General features: G+C 45.7%; 1 protein-coding gene across 3 annotated transcripts in view; it reads left to right on the forward strand.

Annotated features, from left to right (window-relative positions):
• The window catches only part of LOC142493253 (potassium/sodium hyperpolarization-activated cyclic nucleotide-gated channel 2-like), a 707,321-nt gene extending 685,246 nt beyond the window's left edge, over positions 1–22,075 (forward strand). For all 3 annotated transcript variants that reach the window (XM_075596961.1, XM_075596964.1, XM_075596963.1), the window contains one exon: positions 21,484–22,075. In XM_075596961.1, coding sequence (XP_075453076.1) covers positions 21,484–21,503 — 20 coding nt within the window. In that variant the 3' untranslated portion in view covers positions 21,504–22,075. The remainder of the gene's footprint in view (positions 1–21,483) is intronic.
• The last annotated feature ends 1,701 nt before the right edge of the window (positions 22,076–23,776 follow it).

The following is a 23,776-nucleotide window of genomic DNA, read 5'->3' on the forward strand; positions in this document are numbered from 1 at the left end:
TCCGATATGCACACAGCCATAGCCTTTTCGACCTTCAACACATACTTCAGTCTGACTTTTCGAAACTCGAAAACTGGATTTTCCAAAACAAACTATTTTTATATACTGACAAGACTGTAACAATGGTATTTGGGACCAAGACTACATTTTTAAAGCTTCCAGTGACTGAGCACCAGATCAGAACCAACGCTAATACCATCCTAACTCCTGTAACTAGTTTTAAATAACTGGGCATATGGTTTGACCCCCACTTAACATTCGGGATGCAGATTGATACCCTGACATCCAAAACCTATGCGAAACTAGGTGTACTTTACAGGAACAAATCCTCCCTAAGCCTGCTGGTCAGAAAGCGTATCGCACAGAAGATGCTAATGCCAATTATCGACTATGGAGACATAGTATATTGCTCAGCACCCCAAATCCACCTTAGTAAACTTGATAACCTCTACAATTCAATTTGTCGTTTTGTTCTCCAATGCAATTACAACACACCTCACTTCAAAATGCTCAAAGAACTAGATTGGTCATCACTCGAGTCTAGGCGCAAAGTTCACGTTTCCTGTCTTGCCTTCAAATACTTTCTGGGCAAGCTACCCATCTATCTGAACAAGCTCCTCACTCCTACCACATGCAGCACTTATCATCTGAGATCAGACTCCAAAAGACTGTTCATGGTCCCAAGGCTAAACAAAGTATCCGGCCGCTCCTCCTTCTCTTACCGTGCACCCCAAAACTGGAACAACCTACCGGAGACTCTCACATCCACCACCAGTTTAAGTTCTTTCAAAACTAAGGCTGTCTCAGATTTTAATCTGGTCTGTGACTGTTTTGTAAACCTATAATATATATCTTCTTTAACTGTGCATGCAATGTATTGTATATAATGTATACCCTGTTGATTTATGTAACTGTATTTGTAACCATGTATTATTTGTTATTTTAACTCTATGCCCAGGACATACTTGAAAACGAGAGGTAACTCTCAAGGTATTACTTCCTGGTAAAACATTTTATAAATAAACAAATAAATAAATATGCATAAAAGTAATAAATATTAAAGTATGTATATATATATATATATATATATATACAGTATATATATATATAAAGTATATATATATATATATGCAAATACAACTGTATGCTCATCTGCATGTCTTAGGCAGGTCTGCAACCCCGCCTTTCCCCATTATCACCCAGCATACAGCACTTCCACTGCAGCAAGGGATTCTGGGAAATGACATGCAAATGAGCACACAGTGTCACTTTTTGCCTCAATAACCATTTTTAACATGGTTCCCTATAGGCTTAAGCTTGCTGCATGGTCACAGCTTTGAGCACAGCCAGGGTTAAGGTGCATACCCAGAAAACCACCCACAGACAGCTGTTTCGACCTTGATGGGTCTCATCAGTGTGGGGTTGATTTTAACAGGGTATGCAAAAGAGGCTATGGGATAGGCTATACCATAATACTGAGTTAAGTTATGGTGAGTAAAAAAGTGACAAAAACCCTCCACAGGAAAGCAAATATGCAAATACAACTGTATGCTCATCTGCATGTCTTAGGCAGGTCTGCAACCCCACCTTTCCCCATTATCACCCAGCATACAGCACTTCCACTGCAGCAAGGGATTCTGGGAAATTACATGCAAATGAGCACACAGTGTCACTTTTTGCCTCAATAACCATTTTTAACATGGTTCCCTATAGGCTTGAGCTTGCTGCATGGTCACAGCTTTGAGCACAGCCAGGGTTAAGGTGCATATCCAGAAAACCACCCACAGACAGCTGTTTTGACCTTGATGGGTCTCATCAGTGTGGGGTTGATTTTAACTGGGTATGCAAAAGAGGCTATGGGATAGGCTATACCATAATACTGAGTTATATATATATATATATATATTAAGTTATGGTGGGTGAAAAAGGCAACAAAAAACCTCCACTGTTAGCATATAGCCAATAAAGAATATCACTTGTGAGCACATTCACATGTCTAAGTGATATAGCCAGAAAAACCACCCTCACACTGATGAGACCCATTAAGGTCGAAACAGCTGTCTTTGGGTGTGTTTATTGGCTATGCATCTTAACCCACGCTGTGCTCAAAAGCTGGGAAATGCAGCAAGCATAAGCTTAAAGGGGTCATTCTATATGGTTTTGAAGCAAAAGGTGGCACTATGTGCTCATTTGTATGTCACTTCCCAGAAGTGCTGTGGAAGCACTGTAAGCTGGGTGATAATGGTGAAAGGCAAGGATACAAACCTGTCTAAGACATACAAATGAGCATACAGTAATATTTCCATTTGATACATATAGGGGAGGTGAAGGGGGGGGGAGGTGAAGGGAGATGAAGGGAGGTGAAGGGGGGAGGGAGAGGAGGTGAAGGGGGGAGGTGAAGGGAAGGGGGAGGGGGAGAGGGGAGGTGAAGGGGTGAGGGGAGTGAAGGGTGGAGGGGACTTGAAGGGGTGGTGAAGGGGGGAGGGAATGTGAAGGGGGAGGGGAGGTGAAGAGGGGGAGGGGAGGTGAAGGGGGGGAGGGGAGGTGAAGGGGGGATGGGAGGTGAAGGGGGGAGGGGAGGTGAGGTGAAGGGGGAGAGGAGGTGAAGGGGGGAGAGGAGGTGAAGGGGGAGGGGAGGAGAAGGGGGGAGGGGAGATGAAGGGGGGAGGTGAAGGGGGGGAGGGGAGGTGAAGGGGGGATGGGAGGTGAAGGGGGGAGGGGAGGTGAAGGTTGGATGGGGAGGTGAGGTGAAGGGGGAGGGGAGGTGAAGGGGGGAAGGGGAGGTGAAGGGGCGAGGGGAGATGAAGGGGGGGAGGTGAAGGGAGATGAAGGGAGGTGAAGGGGGAGGGTAGAGGAGGTGAAGGGTGAGAGGTGAAGGGAAGGGGGGAGGGGAGTGAAGGGGGGGAGGGGAGCGAAGAGGGGAGGGGACTTAATGGGGTGGTAAAGGGGGGAGGGGTGGTGAAGGGGGGAGGGGATGTGAAGGGGGGAGGGGAGGTGAAGAGGGGGAGGGGAGGTGAAGGGGGGAGGGGAGGTAAGGGGGAGGGGAGGTGAAGGGGGGATGGGAGGTGAAGGGGGAGGGGAGGTGAGGTGAGGGGGGGAGGGGAGGTGAAGGGGGGGAGGGTAGGTGAATGGGGGGGAGGAGATGAAGGGGGGAGGGGAGGAGAAGGGGAGAGGGGAGATGAAGGCAGGGAGATGAAGGGGGGAGGGGAGGTGAAGGTTGGGAGGGGAGGTGAGGTGAAGGGGGAGGGGAGGTGAAGGGGGGAAGGGGAGGTGAAGGGGGGAGGGGAGATGAAGGGGGGAGATGAAGGGAGGTGAAGGGGGGAGGGGAGAGGAGGTGAAGGGGGGGAGGGGAGTGAAGAGGGGAGGGGACTTGAAGGGGTGGTGAAGGGGGGAGGGGTGGTTAAGGGGGGGAGGAGATGTGAAGGGGAGGGGAGGTGAAGAGGGGGAGGGGAGGTGAAGGGGGAGTGGAGGTAAGGGGGGAGGGGAGGTGAAGGGGGGATGGAAGGTGAAGGGGGAGGGGAGGTGAGGTGAAGGGGGGAGGGGAGGTGAAGGGGGGGAGGGGAGGTGAAGGGGGGAGGGGAGGTGAAGGGGGGAGGGGAGGGGAGGTGAAGATGGGTGTTGCAGGGTACATGCAACCACACATGCGGGTTCTTTGGATAAGGCTTATTTATTTGAGCCTTAAAACATACAGCACACCAAAAACTAATAGCTTCTCATCAGCAAACAAAAGAAAATAGCTTCTTCTTCAGCAGACAAAACAAAATAGCTTCTTTTTAGCAGGCAGAACAAAATAGCTTCTCTTTAGTATGCAGGAGACAGGCAGTTCATCACACATGTACTTTGCAACACAGACCTTACAGCACTAATCTCTTCAGCATTTTCAGTCCTGTCTCTGGTTCAGACAGTTCATAAAACATGTACTTTGCAAAACAGACCTTATGGCAGTAATCTCTTCAGTATTTCACTCCTGTCTCCTGACCAACTAGGCTGCATGTGTGTACAGCCTGGGGTTTTTAACACACCTTGATTAGGCAGCTGGGATCCAACTAATTGTCATGAGCTTCCCAGCTGAAGTTAACATTGTCACTGCTGAACTGCAGACTAAACATATGTCTGCCAGGCATATAGCTGGTGGCTTTTATTTACCTTATCACATTCCTCCCCTGTTAGTGTGTGGCTGGGGCTACGCATGGCTGAAGCCCGACCATCCACCCCTTCTCCAGAAAAGAAGTCAGCATTTGCGTTCTCTTTTCCTGGCCTGTGCTGAATCTCAAATGAGAAGGGTTGGAGGGCCATATACCACCTAGTCAATATAGCATTGGAATCCTTCATACTATTTAACCACTTCAGTGGAGCATGGTCCGTCACCAGAGTAAAATGGACTCCTGCCAGGTAATGCCTCAAAGCCACGATTGCCCACTTTACTGCGAGGCACTCCTTCTCAATCACTGAGTAGTTTTTTTCCCTCGGGAACAATTTCCTACTCAGAAAAAGGATCGGATGTTCCACTCCCTCAAACTGTTGTGACAACACTGCCCATAGCCCTATCTCTGATGCATCGGTTTGCACTACAAAAGGCCTGTTGAAGTCTGGGCTTCTAAGGACGGGACCATCTGATAGACAACTTTTTATGTCCTCAACGGCTCTCTGACACTCCCTTGACCATACAAAAAAGACACTAGATGGCGCTCAAACACTCTATCAAAATAAAACAGTGCAGTGAATAAATATAGTGACAAAATAACCACAAATAAGTGCTGTGCAATAAAGTGATAAATATAAACACTCAGACCCTTGGAGGACTGTTTCAAGGTCCACAGGAAAGCGCAAAAGGAACTCCCTCGACCATACCACTTGTGCAGGGGCGGACTTTTTTGTGAGGTCCGTTAATGGGGTTGCAACTTCCGAGTAGTTGGGGATGAACCGCCTTTAGTACCCTGCTAAACCCAGCAGAGAGTGTACCTGTGTATTTGTTTGGGGGGTCGGAACTTCTTTCAAGGCAACTACCTTGTTGGCTAGTGGCCTTACTTTTCCACCTCCCTCTGCATACCCTAAGTATTTGGTTTCCGCCTTACTTAAGGCACATTTCTTAGGGTTGGCTGTGAGCCCTGCCTCTCTTTGCGACTTGAGGACCGCTTTCAGCCTATTTAGGTGGGCCCGCCAGTGTTTACTATAAATGACAATGTCATCTAGGAAGGCTGCGGCATAAGCCCTATGGGGTCTCAGCACCTTATCCATGAGTCTCTGAAATGTGGCTGGGGCTCCATGCAGTCCAAATGGCATTGTCACAAACTGGTATAAACCCATGGGAGTGGCAAAGGCTGTTTTGCTCTTGGACTTTTCTTCTAAGGGTATTTGCCAGTATCCTTTTGTTAAGTCCAGCGGAGATATATATTCCGCGTTACCAAGGGTGTCAATTAATTCGTCCACCCTTGGCATCGGATATGCGTCAAACTTGGATACCGCATTGACCTTTTGGAGGTCCACACAAAATCTTACCTTCCCATTGGGTTTATGGACCATAACTAGTGGACTACACCACTCACTGCATGATTCCTCAATCACTCCTAAGTGTAAAATGTCTGTACCTCCTTCTCTACCAGGGCTCTACGACTGTCAGGCAACCTATAAGGACAGGGACGTACTTATACCCCAGGTGCTGTCTCGATCACATGTGAAATTAAATGAGTTTGCCCTGGCAAATCAGAAAAAACATTATGGAATTGTGTAATTATTTCTAACAAGTCCCCTTTTTGTTCAGAGGACAACTGTCTACCCATTGGGATTTTATCGTAACCCACGATGTTCTCCCGTGGGGGTTGAGGACCCAAATCTGATTCCTCCTCCACCGGGTGGATGAATAGATACCGCTGCATGTTCCAGGGTTTCAGCAAGTTCACATGGTAAATTTGTTTACCCTTCCTGGACCCTGGTTTAGCGATCTCGTAATCCACATCACCCGTGCGGCGGAGTACTTCGAATGGGCCCTGCCATTTGGCTAGGAGTTTGCTCTCACAACTGGGTAACAACAACATTACCTGGTCTCCCGGGTGAAACACTATCATGCGAGCATTCTGATTGTAATGTCTCTCCTGGCTGTCCTGGGCTGATCTCAGATTCTCCCTAGCAAAATCGCCAACCACATCAAGGCGCTTCCTAAGGTCTAGTACATATTGCAGGGTATTCTTAGGCTTGGAACATAGTGAGTTTTAAGCTCGCTGAGGCGGGCTGAGCCGCGCTGAGCAGATGCACAAAGCCCCTGCATCTGTCATCAGCGTGGCTATAGTTTCTCCCTCCGCATGCGTGCTGATGCGTGCAGAGGCTGAGAAACTTTGCAGAGACAGGCAGGTTTCAAATTTGCCGCTCGGGGAAGCGATGTGAGCGGTCACGTGACCGCTCACATCCAATGAGAGCGAGGGACTAGCCTCATCTCTCGCTCCGCCTCCTGTCATGCCTCCGCTCCACCTCTGCTCCGCCCCGCCTCCGCCCCGCCCCCTGTGCGCGCTCACTGCCTCACCTGCAAGGACAGGAAAAAACAGCATTTTGGAGCAGGCGAGGTAGAGCAAGAGTGCGGCTCAGCGCTGTGTGCTCCTCTATGTCCCAGGCCTTAGAAGGGGACCGCTGTTCCTCCCAGGACTCTTTTAGGAGGTCTAGGATACCCCGGGGTTGGCGGCCATACAGTACAGCAGTTCAAATGGAAAGAATCCCGTGGAGTCCTGGGGAACTTCCCGCACTGCAAACAGCAGAAAAGGGAGAAGTTCATCCCAGGCTCTCTTCTCTGAATCTACAAATTTCCTCAGCATCCCTTTTAGAGTTCGGTTAAATCTTTCCACCAATCCGTCAGTCTGTGGATGGTAGACCGATGTCCGAACCGACTTGACCGCCAGTAATTTTAAGACATCCTGCATCAGTTTTGCCATAAAATTTGTACCTTGGTCTATCAACATAACCTGTGGAAGTCCAACCCGTGAGAACAGCTCCAACAACTTGTTGGCTACTTGCTTCGCCATTGCTGTTCTCAGGGGGAACGCCTCAGGATACCTTGTTGCTTAGTCAACTATTACAAGAATAAACCTGTGTCCTTTCGCAGAAGGTTCTAGAGGTCCTACCAAGTCTACCCCAATCCTTTCAAAGGGAACTGACACCAAGGTTAGAGGAAACAAAGGGGCTGGTTTTTGTCCCTTCGGACAAGTTAGCTGGCACTCCGGACATGCCGCACATAACTTAGCAATATCACTATGCATCCCTGGCCAATAGAATCGGGACAAAATTCGGTCCAATGTTTTATCCCTGCCCAGGTGACCACCCCAAGGGACAGTATTGGCTAGAGTGAACACAGCTTTAACAAACGCCTTGGGAACCAATATCTGTCTGGTGACCTCCCCTGTTTGTGTCTGCCTATTCACCCTATACAGGATATAATTTGATAATTCAAAATGGGGGAATACTATCACCCCCTGTGCATTTAAAATCTGCTCATCAATTTTTAACACCTTGTCATACTGTCTAGCAAGGACTGGGTCTTCCCTTTGCCTCTGGCGAAAGTCAGGGAGGTACAGGTCTGGTAAATCTCCAGGGCCCATATCCCTCTCCCTCTGGCCATCCCCAGCCATCACTTTTGACCTCTGGCTACTAGAATGGTCACCTTGAGACCCAGATTTCTGTAACCAGTCCTGTTTGTCGGAGCGTCTTTGCTTCCGAGTCTTTGGAACCCGGTGTCGGCTGGGGAAAAGGTCTGCCGAGAAGGGGAACAGTTTGCCAGGGTTCTCCTGAGCCACAGAATAAGGCTCCTCGTGAGAGACTGGGGCCATTAGGTCCAAAAAGAAAGGCCAGTCCTGGCAGAGCACAACGGGGGCAGGGAGCCAAGGAGCGACTTCTACTTCGAGGTAGGCCTCCTGACCCTTTACCTGTAGCCGGATTTTGGCCATCGGATACCGTCTTACATCGCCGTGTATACATTCTATGCTCCATGCAGAGTCAAAAGAACACACGTTAGGCGGTAACAGTTCCTGGAAGACCAGAGTTTTCCCAGAGCCCGAATCTACAAGGGCCTGGACGGTTTTTCCCCCAACCTGGGCTGGAAGTAGCCAGGGCTTGTAGTTTTCTCCAGTGGAGGCCGGGGCGACGGTCCTGCCGAATGAACAATCCATCTGTGGACAGTCTACATGCCGGTGGCCTTGTTCTCCACAGGCAGAACATGGAGAGGGTTCCCTCATAGGAGGGGACCATGGATAGCGCTCTGCTGGACCGGACACTGGAGACCAGGCATCTGGTGGGTCCTGTGGGCGACGTCCTCGGAAGCTCCTCTCATTTTGCGACAAGCCGACATCAGGAAGTAGATGAGGGTCTCGGCGGGGACCAGCATTTGGACTCCGCCCTTGCTGGAACGACTGCTCCTTCCGTTGGACTTGGCGGTTGCGCATGGACGGGCCGTAGGTTCCCCGTTGATCCGACCTCCCTCTTTGGGCGTCCACAGGTGCCGGTGGAGTCGGATCCATCGGGTCCAGAACACTCGCCTGCTCCTCAGCCCCAAGGAAGTTCTCCACGAGTCGGACCGCCAAAGCTAGGGTTTCAGCAGCGTGGCGTTTTACCCACGAGCGTGTGGAAGGGGGTATTTGTAGGAATTGTTCCAAAACCACCTGCTTAAGAATTGCCTCCTTAGTGCACTCCTCGGGTTGTATCCAGCGCGTACACAAGACCAATAACCGCTGAGCGAGGACCCTGGGTCTCATCTTAGTGGTGTACTTCCTGTTCCGGAACTGCTGCCGGTAGGTCTCTGGGGTCAGACCTAAGCGATCCAGTATGGCGGCTTTCACTTGTCGGTAGTCCATTGCCTGATCTGCAGGGAGGCCCTGATATGAGGCCTGGGCTTTTCCTATGAGGAGCGGGGCCAAAGCAGTGGCCCAGTGATCTGCAGCCCAGCCCTGAGCTTCGGCAACCCTTTCAAATGTCAGTAAAAAAGCCTCTGGGTCCTCGTTTGGAGCCATTTTCCTCAGAAGTACTGGGGGTTTGTTTGCAAGTTCTGGACTGGCAGACCCTTGGAATTGGGTCAGCAGCTTGGCCATCCACTCCTCATGTGCTGCCTGCTGCTGGGTTAGGAGCTGGGTTTGCTGCTGCAATAGTCTTTCATCTCTCTCGCTTGTAGCCGGGCCTGCTCCTGCTAACTGTCCCTGCTGTCTGGTCTGCTCGCACAGAAACTCTATAAAAAATTCTCCCATTTTTCTCATTCTTGTGTGTGTGTGTGGCCCTTTAACTGCAGGGGCCTTTCAAAATCCAACTTCTGATACCATATGTTGCAGGGTACATGCAACCACAACGCGGGTTCTTTGGATAAGGCTTATTTATTTGAGCCTTAAAACATACAGCACACCAAAAACAAATAGCTTCTCATCAGCAAACAATAGAAAATAGCTTCTTCTTCAGCAGACAAAACAAAATAGCTTCTTTTTAGTATACAGGAGACAGACAGTTCATCACACATGTACTTTGCAACACAGACCTTACAGCAGTAATCTCTTCAGCATTTTCAGTCCTGTCTCTGGTTCAGACAGTTCATAAAACATGTACTTTTGCAAAACAGACCTTATGGCAGTAATCTCTTCAGTATTTCACTCCTGTCTCCTGACCAGCTAGGCTGCATGTGTGTACAGCCTGGGGTTTTTAACACACCTTGATTAGGTAGCTGGGATCCAACTAATTGTCATGAGCTTCCCAGCTGAAGTTAACCTCGTCACTGCTGCACTGCAGACTAAACATATGTCTGACAGGCATATAGCTGGTGGTTTTTATTTACCCTGTCACAGGGGGTGTTTGTGACAATTAATGTATCCAGCGGCCGCTTGCTCCCCCATCCGGTTCCCCCCCGCTGTCTCGGCTGGTCATCCGTCAGCTTCCCCCCCCCCCCCGGAACCTTGCATCTTTTAGGGATGTTCAGCAGACGGAGGCGCGTGCACGCAGCAGCCGCTCCCTCACCCGTCCGCCCGCTCCCCCACGGATCTGAGGCAGGAGGCAGCAAGTCTTGGTCTCGGCCGCTCGCTCCCGGCCGGGGGTTTGAGGCGGCAGGAGGCACAGGGATGTGGGGCGGCAGGCCGAGAGGAGGGGAGGCCAGAGGCGCAGGGGTTTGAGCTGGGAGGGGAGGCGCAGGTGTTTGAGGCCCCGGAGGCAGTGTTGTGAGCTGGGAGGGGAGGCGCAGGGGTTTGAGGCCCTGGAGGCAGGGGTGTGAGCTGGGAAGGGAGGCACAGGGGTTTGAGGCCCTGTTGGCAGGGGTGTGAGCTGGGAGGGGAGGCACAGGGGTTTGAGGCCCCGGAGGCAGGGGTGTGAGCTGGGAGGGGAGACGCAGGGGTTTGAGGCGGCAGGAGGCACAGGGATGTGGGGCGGCAGGCCGAGAGGAGGGGAGGCCAGAGGCGCAGGGGTTTGAGCTGGGAGGGGAGGCGCAGGTGTTTGAGGCCCCGGAGGCAGTGTTGTGAGCTGGGAGGGGAGGCGCAGGGGTTTGAGGCCCTGGAGGCAGGGGTGTGAGCTGGGAAGGGAGGCACAGGGGTTTGAGGCCCTGTTGGCAGGGGTGTGAGCTGGGAGGGGAGGCACAGGGGTTTGAGGCCCCGGAGGCAGGGGTGTGAGCTGGGAGGGGAGACGCAGGGGTTTGAGGCGGCAGGGGTGTGAGCTGGGCGGTTTATTGACTTACCTGGGTGGGAGGTGGCGGGGGCTGGTGCACATCGTGTGGTAGGCAGTCTTGGAGAGGAGCATGCGGTGTGAGGGTGGTGTGTGTGTAAGAGTGGGTCAGACTGTTTGAGTACACCAGCCAATGAGAGCCGTGGGGGGCGGGGGGACTGACGGAGCAATCTGATTGGCCAGAGGCTGAGTGACAGACCGACGGACCAATCAGATTGCCCATAAGCACAGCCAACATACAACGTTTAAAAAAAAAATATATATATATATATATATTTAAAACAGAGATCCATAGAGGCTTGAGAAATGACCGTTAGGTCCAAAACGTTGCTCCATTTTTTCTGTTATCACCCCAGTCAGTATTGTATACTGTCTGAAAACAACAGCATACTGTTTCAGGTTTTCTATGAAGCTCTCAGTTATTCTATAATAATCAATAACAACGGCCACTAAACTGTTGACTCCGGTACGTGGTTTTTTTAAATCCGATTCAGCAATGTGCAGGCATCGTTACACAAAGCGATATTATCCATCGAAATCCCTCCATTTGCCGTTTTCAGCATGAGATGATAAAGTTTTATTTTCTGAGGAAAAATAAAAGTACAATTTTTACTGTAATGGTCAGTCAGTCCCCCTAAAGAAGTTCCCACAGTCAGTCCCACCAATAATTTTCTCGGGGGGGCGTCTCCTGTTCGCATGCGCATGCGCCTACTGTAGATGTGATGACACGCATATGCGTTTCAAGAAGGTTCCAATGCGCATGCGCCTAGTTTTCCACCAATTGTTCAGTATCTACTGTAGAAGCTGCTCAGCCAATGATATTGCTTACAGGAGAATCGCATGACTGTGCATTGATATTGATATTTGAAAAAAAGAATAAAATACGGTAACATTACTCACCATAGACTTTGCCAATCAGCTGGTGCCGAGCCACTGCCAGTCCCATATTCTTGATTATACACGTAGGTGACAGCGGGACTACTACACCTGTAATTGACAGCTGATGAGGCTGGAAATCGCTTTGGTACATGCAAGCTTGCTGGAATCTGTACACGAAATCCGGCTCAGGTTGCAGGTATCCGGGCGGGGACAGACAGCAAGGGTTGCCGGTCACCAGGTTTTCACTGACGGTCGGACCGTTATTGGAAGCTGGCGCTGTCGCTGACGCATTGCTTGCCAGCGACTGACGTTTCTTAGTTGGTTTAAACATGACCTTTCGCCTTTTGAAGTCTCCATGATCAAAGATATGGGAAAAATCTGGTGCTACACACCAATACCCTCCAATAACACCGGGATCAATACGAAAAAAACATACATAACTTTTTCCTTATTGCACGCTTCCACACATGAGCATCTGGTGAAAATTTGTAAAAGTCATAGTTTTTCGATGAAATACTGATAAATTTGACCGACTGTTGCCATCTTATCATCTGTTGCATTAATTGCGGCCCATATTAAATAAGCGTACGTTATGTCGGGTTTTTGGAACACCGACTGCAGCAGTGCACTCATTTCGGGACTCTCTGGACAATAAACAACACCAGACACTTTGCATTTATTTTTTAATATGAAAAGCCTAAATTGATACATTATTTTAACTTCTTCAGTACCAAGGTCAATTTACAATAGACCATTGTGGTATTTTTTTAAACACCTGCAAGTCGACACATTACTGAAGCGCATGCGCATTACAATTCATGAATATCTGCCACCTGGCGGATACACGAAGAATTGCAACCAATTAAATCCGAACCATTATCAATAAACACATCAATAAACACATCAACCGTGGGTGACGCCGGCATGAATGCAACATGAATGCAACATGAACGCGGTGAAGTGCGTGGCATTCGGAAAAAATCCCTGAAAAAAATCGGAGATGTTGGAGAATAAAAGGGGCCGTGGCTGTATAGTATACAGTAACACCATTAAATACATCTAACAGATTTAAAGTTCAGAAAATCATTGAAGTTAATAATATACTCTCTTAAATCTACAGAGAAATCCAGGTTATCAGTGCAATTTATTTCCAATATGTAATGTAATACTGCATGTCATCTTTTATGTGAACATTTTATGTTTTCCTTTTTTCTTTTGCATTTCTTTCCCAGAGCTCTCTGGTCTCTATACTGAAAGCGTTACACATTGTTTCTTAATTTAAATACAGTTTAGGTTGAGTACTTGGCTGAATAGAGGTTTTAAAAGAGACTTGCACAAAAGAGTGAGCTAGAGATCATTTTTAACACTCCTTTATGTTAATCCTAAATTCTATCTTGACTGACGGTGAACTAAAAAAAATCTTTACTATACTGTAGCTTAGAATCAGACATACTGTATTAAAGAATGTAAATGCCTAATTGTCGCTTGACTCACGTCTAATGCCATTAGATAAACCCTAAAGTATGTTTTAATAAGGAACGTTGATTTGTGTGGTCTAATAATATCACCAGGTTTGCTTCATGCTTTGTGCTATGAGATGAATATGGATGATCGCTCTATATAATCAATATACACTTTTACAAAAAGGCACATTTTATTTTTCTAAAGCGAAGATCTACAATGAAATCTATGCAGAATGAATATACTTTTAATATACGTATTTGAAACCTTAGTAAAACCACTTGCTCCATTATTTGTCTTTGTTTTCATTCTGGTCTGGGTTTCTATATGTGGTACACTTCAATATCTATATTTGTGCTTGTATTCTATTGAACTAACTTTAAAGTATGTCTAGGTATGTGTTGCTGTACAAAATATTACTTGGCTTAAAGTTTCCTAACACCAACACCTCACTTGTCAGCCCAAGGTCTCTTGCTGTTAAAATGAATGTACTAGTGCCAATGGGTTCATCATCATTATCATTATGTTCCAGTAGAACATTTGCAATTTCTTTCAACCCTGAAAGACGCATAAGATGGCAAATGATAAATGATTCTCCTGCTAAAATGATCCACTGAAAACTGCATCTGATGTCTCTAGGTGTCATAGAGACCTATGTTGATGAAGTGCATGGTGATTATATACCTTAGTGCTTTCTACTGGAAGTCTACATAGCTGAGAATTATTATGAGATTCATTTAGACTAGATTAACTTTCATTTATTCACAATTCTTTTATTTGACATTATTAGTTATACCTCACTTTTGCAAAGCTACCCCCTAATTATTTCTAGCACCCTATTTTCAAGTTATTCTGTCAGCCTTTACATAAAAGAAAAGTTGCATCACGCATGCCAGCAATGCAAAACTATTTAAGAATTAGAATGCAAACAGATTACAAAACATAAACAAATATTATCCTATTTTCGTAGAAAAACTCTTATTTGAACCTTCTTATTACTCTGAAAATACATTACAATGCAAACAACACAATTCTACACAGTCATTACATTTACATGTTCATTTCATCATGATAAAGATATGCATGTAAAAGAGCAATATCCTCCCAGACATATTGTGTTACAACTGACTACTGTATAAGATACTGCACCCTATTAACTTGAATGGATATTAAGCTAAGGTTTATAACAATTTAGCAAATATAGTCCATTGTAAAGATGGACAATTTTTTCGCCTAAGTTCAATTCCACTTAAAAAATGGTTTCTTCATAAGTTTGACTTTTTGCGAATTCATATGAGTTAGAAAAAAGTTGGCTCTATATTTTCTACACTACCGACAAGTTTTATCCGAGCACGGCTAGCACCGCAAGCCGGGGGATGCCCCGGCGTGCTAGCCGCACTCCCTCAGCGTGCCGCGCATCACCGATGCGCGGTCACGCATCATCGGGTGCCTGCGCCCCCTGCACGCGCGTCCAGGGCTCCCCGAGGGAGCCCTGGTGTCCCGCGATGTGGGGGACGGCGGCAGGGGGTTCCGGGGGACCCGGCGGACCCGGCAGCGGGAGGGAGAGCGCCCCGATCGGAGGGCGCTCCTCCGCTGCTTCGGCGCGCGCCCGGCACCCTCCGGCGCGCGCCAGGTTACTGCTGCGGCCGAGAACGGGCAAATGCTCGAATAAACTCGGCCGCAGCAGTATAACAATTTTCAATGTGCGAAAATACGGCTAAGCTAAATAAAAAATATACGTAATTATGCAAAAATTTACCAACGCAAAAGTGACATTTTTTCTTAAAAGTGAAGCAAACATAAAAGAGTTTGCTTCTATGAACTTCAAAAATGGAACAAAAAAAACTTCTATAGATGACCGATTGCTTAGCCTAATTGTATTCAAGAATTAATAATAAGTACATACAGATGCAGCCACCAGTATCCGATCACTTGCCTGGGTATAAACTAAGGCAACTCACAGTAAATGCCTCAACATGCCTCAACATTTCTGTGAGATTCTGCAGCCAGACTAATGGTCCATCGGATTAACACAGTTATCTCAGTTTGAATGGGATTGCAGGAACCCCCGCTGTGTTAATCCGATGGGCCATTAGTCTGGCTGCAGAAATTTCACAGAAATGTTGCAGTTTATTAGGCGATTGTCCCAGATTTTTCAAGGCAAGTGATCTAATACTGGTGGCTGCATCTGTACTGTATACACCGGTGCCTTGGGACACATTGAACCTATAATTCATAAAGTGTAAAGTAACGAGCCAACACTGGATCTCTCTCACAACTGCACTCTAGATGTAGAAAAATATTCAGACTTGATAAGTCATAGAATCTTACTATTCTTGATATAGCAATATTGTCTGAGTGATTCATTTGCAAAAGAAGCAATATTCTAGGAAATACAAACTGAATTACGAGTACTAAAAACATCTATTTCATAATATGAAAAACAATAGCATTTTATTAATGATGCTACTAGACAACGACGCATGCGATACATGTGATAATAATATACAGTGAATAGTTAAAAAAAAAAAAAAAAAACAAGATAAGGCAACACAGAGATTAACACTACTGGATGACCTATACAGAGGTAAGTATAATGCCAATAGGTGTCTCTGGATATTGTTTCTGATAGAGTAGTCGGAGATGTATCCAAACGGGAGCAGGGATTGTATATTGACACACTTGGTATAATCACAGAATTCTGTTAATACAGAATTCAAAAGATATGTACTGTATCAAATAATAGTTGGCAATCTTCCCGGTCAGCAACCTGTTGAATAGGATGGCCAGATGATATCAAGCCTAGAATACCTGTCATATACTATAACGCTATAGTCAGTCTAATATATACACAACCCCTTTTCCCCTGAAGAAGTGTGCGCCAGCACATGGAATATGCGTCGGGTTTCAAGTGATGCCACGATAGTGGTGTCAATGTGGTAGGCGACGCATACCGGGAAGCAGTGTGCATCAACAGAGATGTTTGTATAGCGATGGCTTATGGCAAGTTAAAGCTAGTTGTCCATGTATATTTACTCTGCATACGGGCTTGTGTTTCATCTAATAACTATGCCCTACTTATGGCTGTAGAGGTACAAGTCACATCTTGCATTTAGGTATTATACCATGTTACCACCCATGATGGGGTATGCTATTTAGTGTTTATAGACTTTGGTTAGCCAAGATACTATTTTACTCTTATATTATATCATTGTTGCAATAGTCAGTTTCAATACTCATTTGCTGCAGACTTTTCTTTGTTCCAACCTAAGGCAGCATTTATAGTATCAACTTCATATGAATGACCAGATTCTGGTTACTGGGTTGTGTATATATTGGACTGACTATAGCGTTATAGTATATTACAGGTAGTCTAGGCTTGATATCATCGACTAACTGTCTGAAAAAAAGCAAAAAGCTACGGATCCGCAGGTACAGCAGTGCCTGCTCCAACATTGCTGTGGGTGACCCATGCTTTTAAAATGGACCCCCAGCAGCAATAATCCTGCGGCACCAGGGCAGCTGCGGCCGGGGTCCTGTAGCTTGCCCCATGCTGGGCACATCAAGAACTGCTACATCTGTATGCAGAATTGCATGCTTTGTGATTTTTGAATAACAAAAGCACTCTTATAGTGCCAGAGTACTTACCTGCAACTAAGAGCATAATTTTGTAGATTCCTTCATTATAAAAGTTTTTATATTTCTAGAAAAATATTGAGATTTCTAGAGATTTTTCAAAGGGCTGTCCATCTGATTCCCTATTTAATCTTTAACTAAAGCAGTACTATATGTCTTGTGGAATGCATATTATTCATAATTTTTTTAAGTTAGCTTTTCCATTCTAAATATAAGGCTAAACAAATCCTGAATTATCGTTTATAGCAAAGTGGAAGAGATTGTGGCCAGATCTACAAATGGGTGCTAAGCTTTATATGAATGGGAGTAAAAGTGTGCTAAAGCTTAGCACTTTTGGGAATCTGTGCCTTGGTAGGACTGAACTTTTAACCTTGTTGCTTCCAGAAATGATGCAACATTTTGCTCCATAAATTATAGGGATATTCATACGTATTATTGATTGTTATAAATGAGGGCACATGTTGTTTTCTAAAGTCTAATGCAATAAGTTATTAAATCCACTGAATCAAATAATATCATTAAGATATTATACTTAAAGGACAGATTTGTGCAAGGGAACTTGGGGCAGATACAAGTTATTTGTATCAGTCTCCCTGTGTAAAGTCTATAAATTAATGTGAAGGAAGTTAAATGTGAAGGATACTGAAATGTGAAGGATAGGAGAATATGAAGGATTTACTGTATGGCAAGTAAGGTGCCTGTATAGTTTCTTGTCTCCTTTAAAGCAATTCTCCTGGCATCACCTTTACTAGTATTATAAAATAAACATCAGCTGATCATCATCAGTATTGCTATGAGAGTGAATCTCAACCTGTGTTCTTTGGGGATCACACAAAACATGGCACAGTACTTGTGGTGTTTATTGGTCTCTATATGCACTAAGAACTCAAACACATTTTTAAAATATTATTTTGTGACGTTGTAGAATTTATATAAGATAGGGGGATATTTTTGTATTTTACGAATAGATAAAAAAATAAATTATTACAACAATATTAGATTATCTGTAGCTAGACATGTACACAGGGATAGCTAAGCTGTGATTCCATTGATTTTCTGTGATTCTAAATAGAAAGTAATCTTCAAAACAGATACTGAACTACAGTATGCAATATGTATGTATGTATGTATGTATGTCTTTATTTGTATAGCGCCATAAAATGTACATAGCGCTTCACAGTAGTAATACATGTCATATAAATAGCAAATATAAATAACACATCATGGGAATAAGTGCTTCAGACATACTGTAAAAGTAACATTAAGGAAGGAGTCCCTGCTCCGAAGAGCTTACAATTTAATTGGTAGGTAGGGAGAACGTACAGAGACAGTAGGAGGGAATACTAGTAAGTGCGTCTGCAGGAGGCCAAGCTTTGTGTCATGTGTCCATGATTATCCAGTGCTACTCATATGCTTCTTTAAGCAGATGTGTCTTAAGGTGGGTCTTAAAGGTGGATAGCGAGGGGGCTAGTCGGGTATTGAGGGGAAGAGCATTCCAGAGGTGTGGGGCAGAAAGTGAGAAAGGTTTAAGGCGGGAGAGAGCTTTAGATACAAAGGGGGTAGAAAGAAGACATCCTTGAGAAGAACGCAAGAGTCGTGATGGTGCATAGTGAGAAATTAGGGCTGAGATGTAATGAGGGGCAGAAGAATGTAAAGCTTTAAAAGTGAGCAGTAGAATTGAGTGTGAGATACGCGATTTAATCGGAAGCCAGGAGAGTGATTTCAGCAGGGGAGACGCTGAGACAGATTTAGGAAAGAGTAGAGTGATTCTGGCAGCAGTGTTTAGGATAGATTGTAGGGGAGACAGGTGAGAGGTAGGAAGGCCGGACAGCAGGAGGTTGCAGTAATCGAGACGTGAGAGAATGAGGGCCTGAGTCAGAGTTTTAGCAGTTGAGTAACAGAGGAAAGGGCGTATCTTTGTGATATTGCGGAGGAAAAAGCGACAAGTTTTAGAAACGTTTTGAATATGAGAGGAGAATGAGAGAGAGGAATCAAGTGTGACCCCTAGGCAGCGTGCAGCAATATAAGTTCATTCTTGAAGTCTGCTGCTTGCTCAGCAAAAAGTGCAATTATAATTATGCATATGTGAAAAGAGACAAAGGAAGTGTAAATCACACTTTAAGTGAAAAATTGGGCAGTGTACAAAACAGTGATAATATAAAAATTACAACCATACAGAATAGTATAGCTCTTAACAAAAAAGACTTTCCAGGTGTCTTTAAACATAGGCAGGAACAGGTAACGGAGCACAAATATCCACAGGTGAAATCCTAAAAATAATTAAAGCGGAAAATAGTGCAATCATGTATAATACAAAGACTGGATAAAGATAGGGTTAGGGATAATACCACTCACATGGTATTCAATTAGTTCAGGCAATTTAGGTAAAACCCTGTCTGCAACCAAGCAGCAACACGTTCTCCAGCAGTCAGGTAAGTAGACTAAATCCTCGCTCATATAGTATAGAATGAAGAGCGAAAAATATAGTGCAATACGTTTTTACTGTAGCACAATAGAAGTGAAAATACACACACAGCAGGTAAAAAAAAGCGATGTGACAACTCAGGGTCTAGACGCAGCATAGGAGCCGTCCTGAGGCTCACACTTTCCACTCCTCTTCTCCTGAACACTGGTCCATGATGTCACTTTTGGAAATTAGCTGCCGCTAGCACTGTGCTCAATGGTACGGAGCTGGAAGGAATAGGGAGTAGATGTTACACCATGGAAAGTGGATGCCTTATTGGATGCCTCAGTCTGTCAATGCAACAGAGCCCTTAAGCTTGAGAGACTGAGGCATCCACTAAGGCATCCACTTTCCATGGAGGAACATCTACTCGCTAATCCTTCCAGCTCTGTACCATTGCACACAGAGCTAGCGGCAGCTTTTTCCAGAAGTGACGTCGTGGGCAGGTGTTCAGGAGAAGAGGAGTGGAAAGTATGAGCTTTAGGATGGCTCCTACACTGCATCAAGACCCTGAGGGGTCACATCGCTTGATTTTTACCTGCTGTTTGTAAGTGTATTTTCACTTCCATTTTGCTATAGTAAAAACGTATTGCACGATATTTTTCTCTCTTCATTCTATATGATATGGGCGAGGATTTGGTCCACTTCCCTGACTTCTGGAGGACGTGTCTCATAGAGAGCCTGAGGAAGCTTGCTGACGCTAGCGAAACGCGTTGCTCGATCCACTGTTGTTTTTTGTCTACCGGCGGCTTCCGTAGCCAGGAAGTGAGGGATGAGTTCCAAATTACATTGTGCGTTCCAACACTTCAGCCTGCTGCAGACGCTGAAGGGAAGGAATCGCCGCTACGGGAAACATCTCCACAACCTGCCTGCATCCTGCCGGAATAATGTATGTGTTGTCCATAAGATTTTATTCTGATATATGTTATTAAATTAGTACTTTTTAAACCTGGATTATATATTTATATTTTGGGGGACCCTGTAGGCACTAAGGACTTGAGTTCTGTTAGAAGCACAGCGGGCAGTCCAAAGACTTTTCCCTCTACAGAGTTAACCCTTAAGGGTTTTACTCACACTGGCCCGTGTGAGTATTTTTATATACTTATATTTATACTTATGATAGTCCTTACCTACTGATACTCACCCTTGGATCTCTCATCATTTTCTGGGGAAACTTGATGTCCTGAGGATCTGTGCTTTGGGGCAGCTGCCAGACGAGTGGCGTACGGTTTTAGCAGAAACCCCTCTACAGAGTTAAACCCCTAGGGGTTTTTACTCACACTGGTCCATGTGAGTATTGATAATAGCTTACTTTATTTCCACGACTTGGAGACTTTCTGTCTCTTGTAGGCCACCATATATAGAGGAATATATTTCAGTAATCTTTGCTGAACCCATTATACTTACATACATGTGTATTTTATAGTTTCGTGTCTGATTCGCGCTCCCTTTGTTTTTTCTATTTCTTTTACATATCGGGGAGAAAAGGTTATCTCCTCTATAGGGTGTTTGAGCTGCGGACAGTGGACACCTAGACGGTTACACCTTACCAAGAAGGGGACACAGGGGTTCCCTGAGTGTGAAAATGTGTGAGCAACTCGCTCTAAACCCCTAAGGAGGTAACTGCGTGCCACCTGGGAGGAGAAACAATATTAACTAGAGAGGTGTACTTCAAAGGCAAAGTACACTAAAGGATCCCAAATAGTGGCGCACTGCGAACCTATTTATATATAACAAATTGCTTCTGACCTTGTTATATATAAATATGTTCCCTGAGTGTGGTAATATGTTTCCATATTTTCTCTCATTTTTCTACCATTAGCATTGGTCCTAATTTCAGAGAGCGCCCGGGTACCTTTTGTCTCTACCTATCTTTATCCAGTCTTTGTATTATACATCTTTGCACTATATTCCCCTTTATTTATATGATTTCACCTGAGAATATTTGTGCTCTGTTTCCTGTCCCTGCCTTTAATTATGCATACCAGACAATGACAATTTACTTTGCTACCTGTTTTCAGCCACCATATTTGTAACGTATTTATATATTCTTTTTCTACACATCTGAATATTTTCCTGCTAGATATATATACAATAAAAAAAGTATGTTGTCATGTTTTAGTGTAATTTACATTTTTATATGTCTGTGCGATTATTTCCCAGGAAATGTCTATTTGAACCTTTAAAGGATTCTAAATAACAACCTAAACATGGTTGTACCTTCCCATCTCCAGCAATAAACATGCATATACTGTATGGAATAAGTAGTTATTTTGACTAATTAGCCCAGAATTTGCTCTGCATAGAACAAATGTTGTTGCCATGAGATTGTATTGGTAAGATTTTCTTTCCCCTCTTGTTTTTCCAATTTTCCACAGAAAATCAACAGAATCTTTGAGACCATACAACCTTTCCAAAAGAAGAACAGGATAAACGTACTGTATGCTGATGATTTATCTATAATTCTAAGACATTTTGCAGCAGTTGCCATAGAAACAATTAAGGATAATTCCCACATGTTCACATTTATTGAGTAAGACGAATATACTGTATGCATTGACTCTCTCACATCCAGAATTTTAGGTTAAAGCATAATGGTAAGCATGAGAAAAGGAACTAAAGAAAAAGAAAATATTTTGTGTAAATGTTCTTTCAAAATGTTATGTATTAAATTCAGGAACCAGGCACTCTTATGAACAAAAATAACCTATTAAAAAACATTGTTACTCAGACAGTGCCTGAATCCTGCATTCTGTGTATAGGGCTACTCAACTGTTGTATTGTGAGTTGAACTGCCTTCCCTATGCATGGTAAATGGTTATGTATTTGAGAGATTGTTAGTATTTTGTATTTTCAGCCTGTTTTAGTGTATTTTAATTTGTGTTGCTTATTGATTACCTAAAGTAAGTTAATGGTAAATCGATATGTTAATATTCTAGGCTCTGTTAATAAAATGTGTTTTAATTTAAACAGCTCATTTTGTTTCTTGAGTAAAACTTATAATTCGAAGTGTGTATGTTGGGGGATAAAGAGTACAAATTTAGAGTACCACTACTATTTTATATACACATTCATATTTCCACTTCTTAAAAAAAAAAAAACTGGGGCAGAGAAGCTAGCCACTCTCCCCAGGTATAGAAGTGTGATTCCATGCAAATTAGGAGGTGTGTGTGCTAGCAGTACCTTGGATGGGGATGGTGTTGCCCTAACTCCTCCTGAGTCCGGTACTAGCCAGGGGATGGATGAGACTTCTGGGTGAGGACACATCAGATCAAGGCTATCCAGTTTCTGCTGAGGCCTACCTGCCCGAGGGGATAGGGGTGTAACACTACCACCACTTTTTATTTTTAAGACACTTGAACCATTCTTTATACGTGTACTGTAGAAAAGTCTGGTTTTTGTATTTTATGTAATCAATTATACATCCAGATGTAGCCAGATATATTTTCGAGTATTTCTCCAGGAAACTGCAGCTGGCAACTGCCTGACAAGTGCCTGCTTGTGGATTCCCTGTGACCAGACTAATTGCCCATCAGGATTGACACCAGCAGGGGTCCCAGCCACACTAGTCTGGAAGAGAGGCACTGTGAGAGTAGAAAGAATGAATCCCTCTCCCTGCACACCTCTAACAGACTATAGCATTGCTTTTATTTTAATAATTGAGGAGTGAAGCAAGGAGTCTCTGGAGCTTAACCGCATTTATTTCAGCCCAGGGGTCCGCTCCTGCCCGCCCCACCACCTCCACTCCTCTTCCGCTCCCCCCACCTCTGCTCCACCTCCACCGCACCTCTGCCCCTCCGCTCCCGCCTGCTCCTCCTCCACTCCCGCCCACTCCTCTTCCGCTCACGTCTGCCTCACCTCCGCTCCCGTCCGCTTCTCCTCAGCTCCACCTCCGGAGCACCTCCACTCCTGCCCTCTCCCGCCCGCTCCTCCTCCGCTCCTGACCTCCGCTCTACCTCTGCCGCACCTCCGCACCGGACCTCTGCTCCCGTCTGCCGCACCTCCTCTCCCGTCCACTTCTTCTCTGCTCCACCTCTGCCGCACCTCCACTCCCGCCCACTCCCACGCGCTCCCGCCCGCTCCCGCCCGCTCCCGCCCGCTCCCGCCCGCTCCCGCCCGCTCCCATGCGCTCCTCCTCCGCTCCCGACCTCCGCTCCACCTCCACCGCACCTCCGCTCCCGCCCACTTCTCCTCCGCTCCCGACCTCCACTCCACCTCCGCCGCACCTCCACTCACACCTGTTCCTCCTCTGCTCCCGACCTCCGCCGCTCTTCTGCTCCCGACCTCCGCTCCACCTCTGCCACCCCTCCGCTCTCACCCGCTCCTCCTCCGCTCCCATCTGCCGCACCTCCGCTATAGAATCCTGCTGTCCCACGCCGGCTGAAAGGTAAGTAATTAGATTTTCAGCTACTCTGACATTACCCGGCACCGGGCCCACTTCTCAGTTGCCGTGTCCGGGTAATGTCCGTGTAGCTGGAAATGTGCCGGGTAACGCCGGGTACCGGGTAATTCCAGGTACTCGGTACACCCCTACCCCATGCCAGGGCCTTTATCTCATGAAGCAGGGGGTCCATAGGGCTGAAATGAATGCGGTTCAGTTCTTGAAACCCTTTGCTTCAATACTATATTATTATAATAAAAGCAGCATGTTCACTTGATAGAGGTGTGCAG

The sequence above is a fragment of the Ascaphus truei genome, chromosome 4, assembly GCF_040206685.1.
Source record: "Ascaphus truei isolate aAscTru1 chromosome 4, aAscTru1.hap1, whole genome shotgun sequence".
Lineage (NCBI taxonomy): Eukaryota > Metazoa > Chordata > Amphibia > Anura > Ascaphidae > Ascaphus > Ascaphus truei.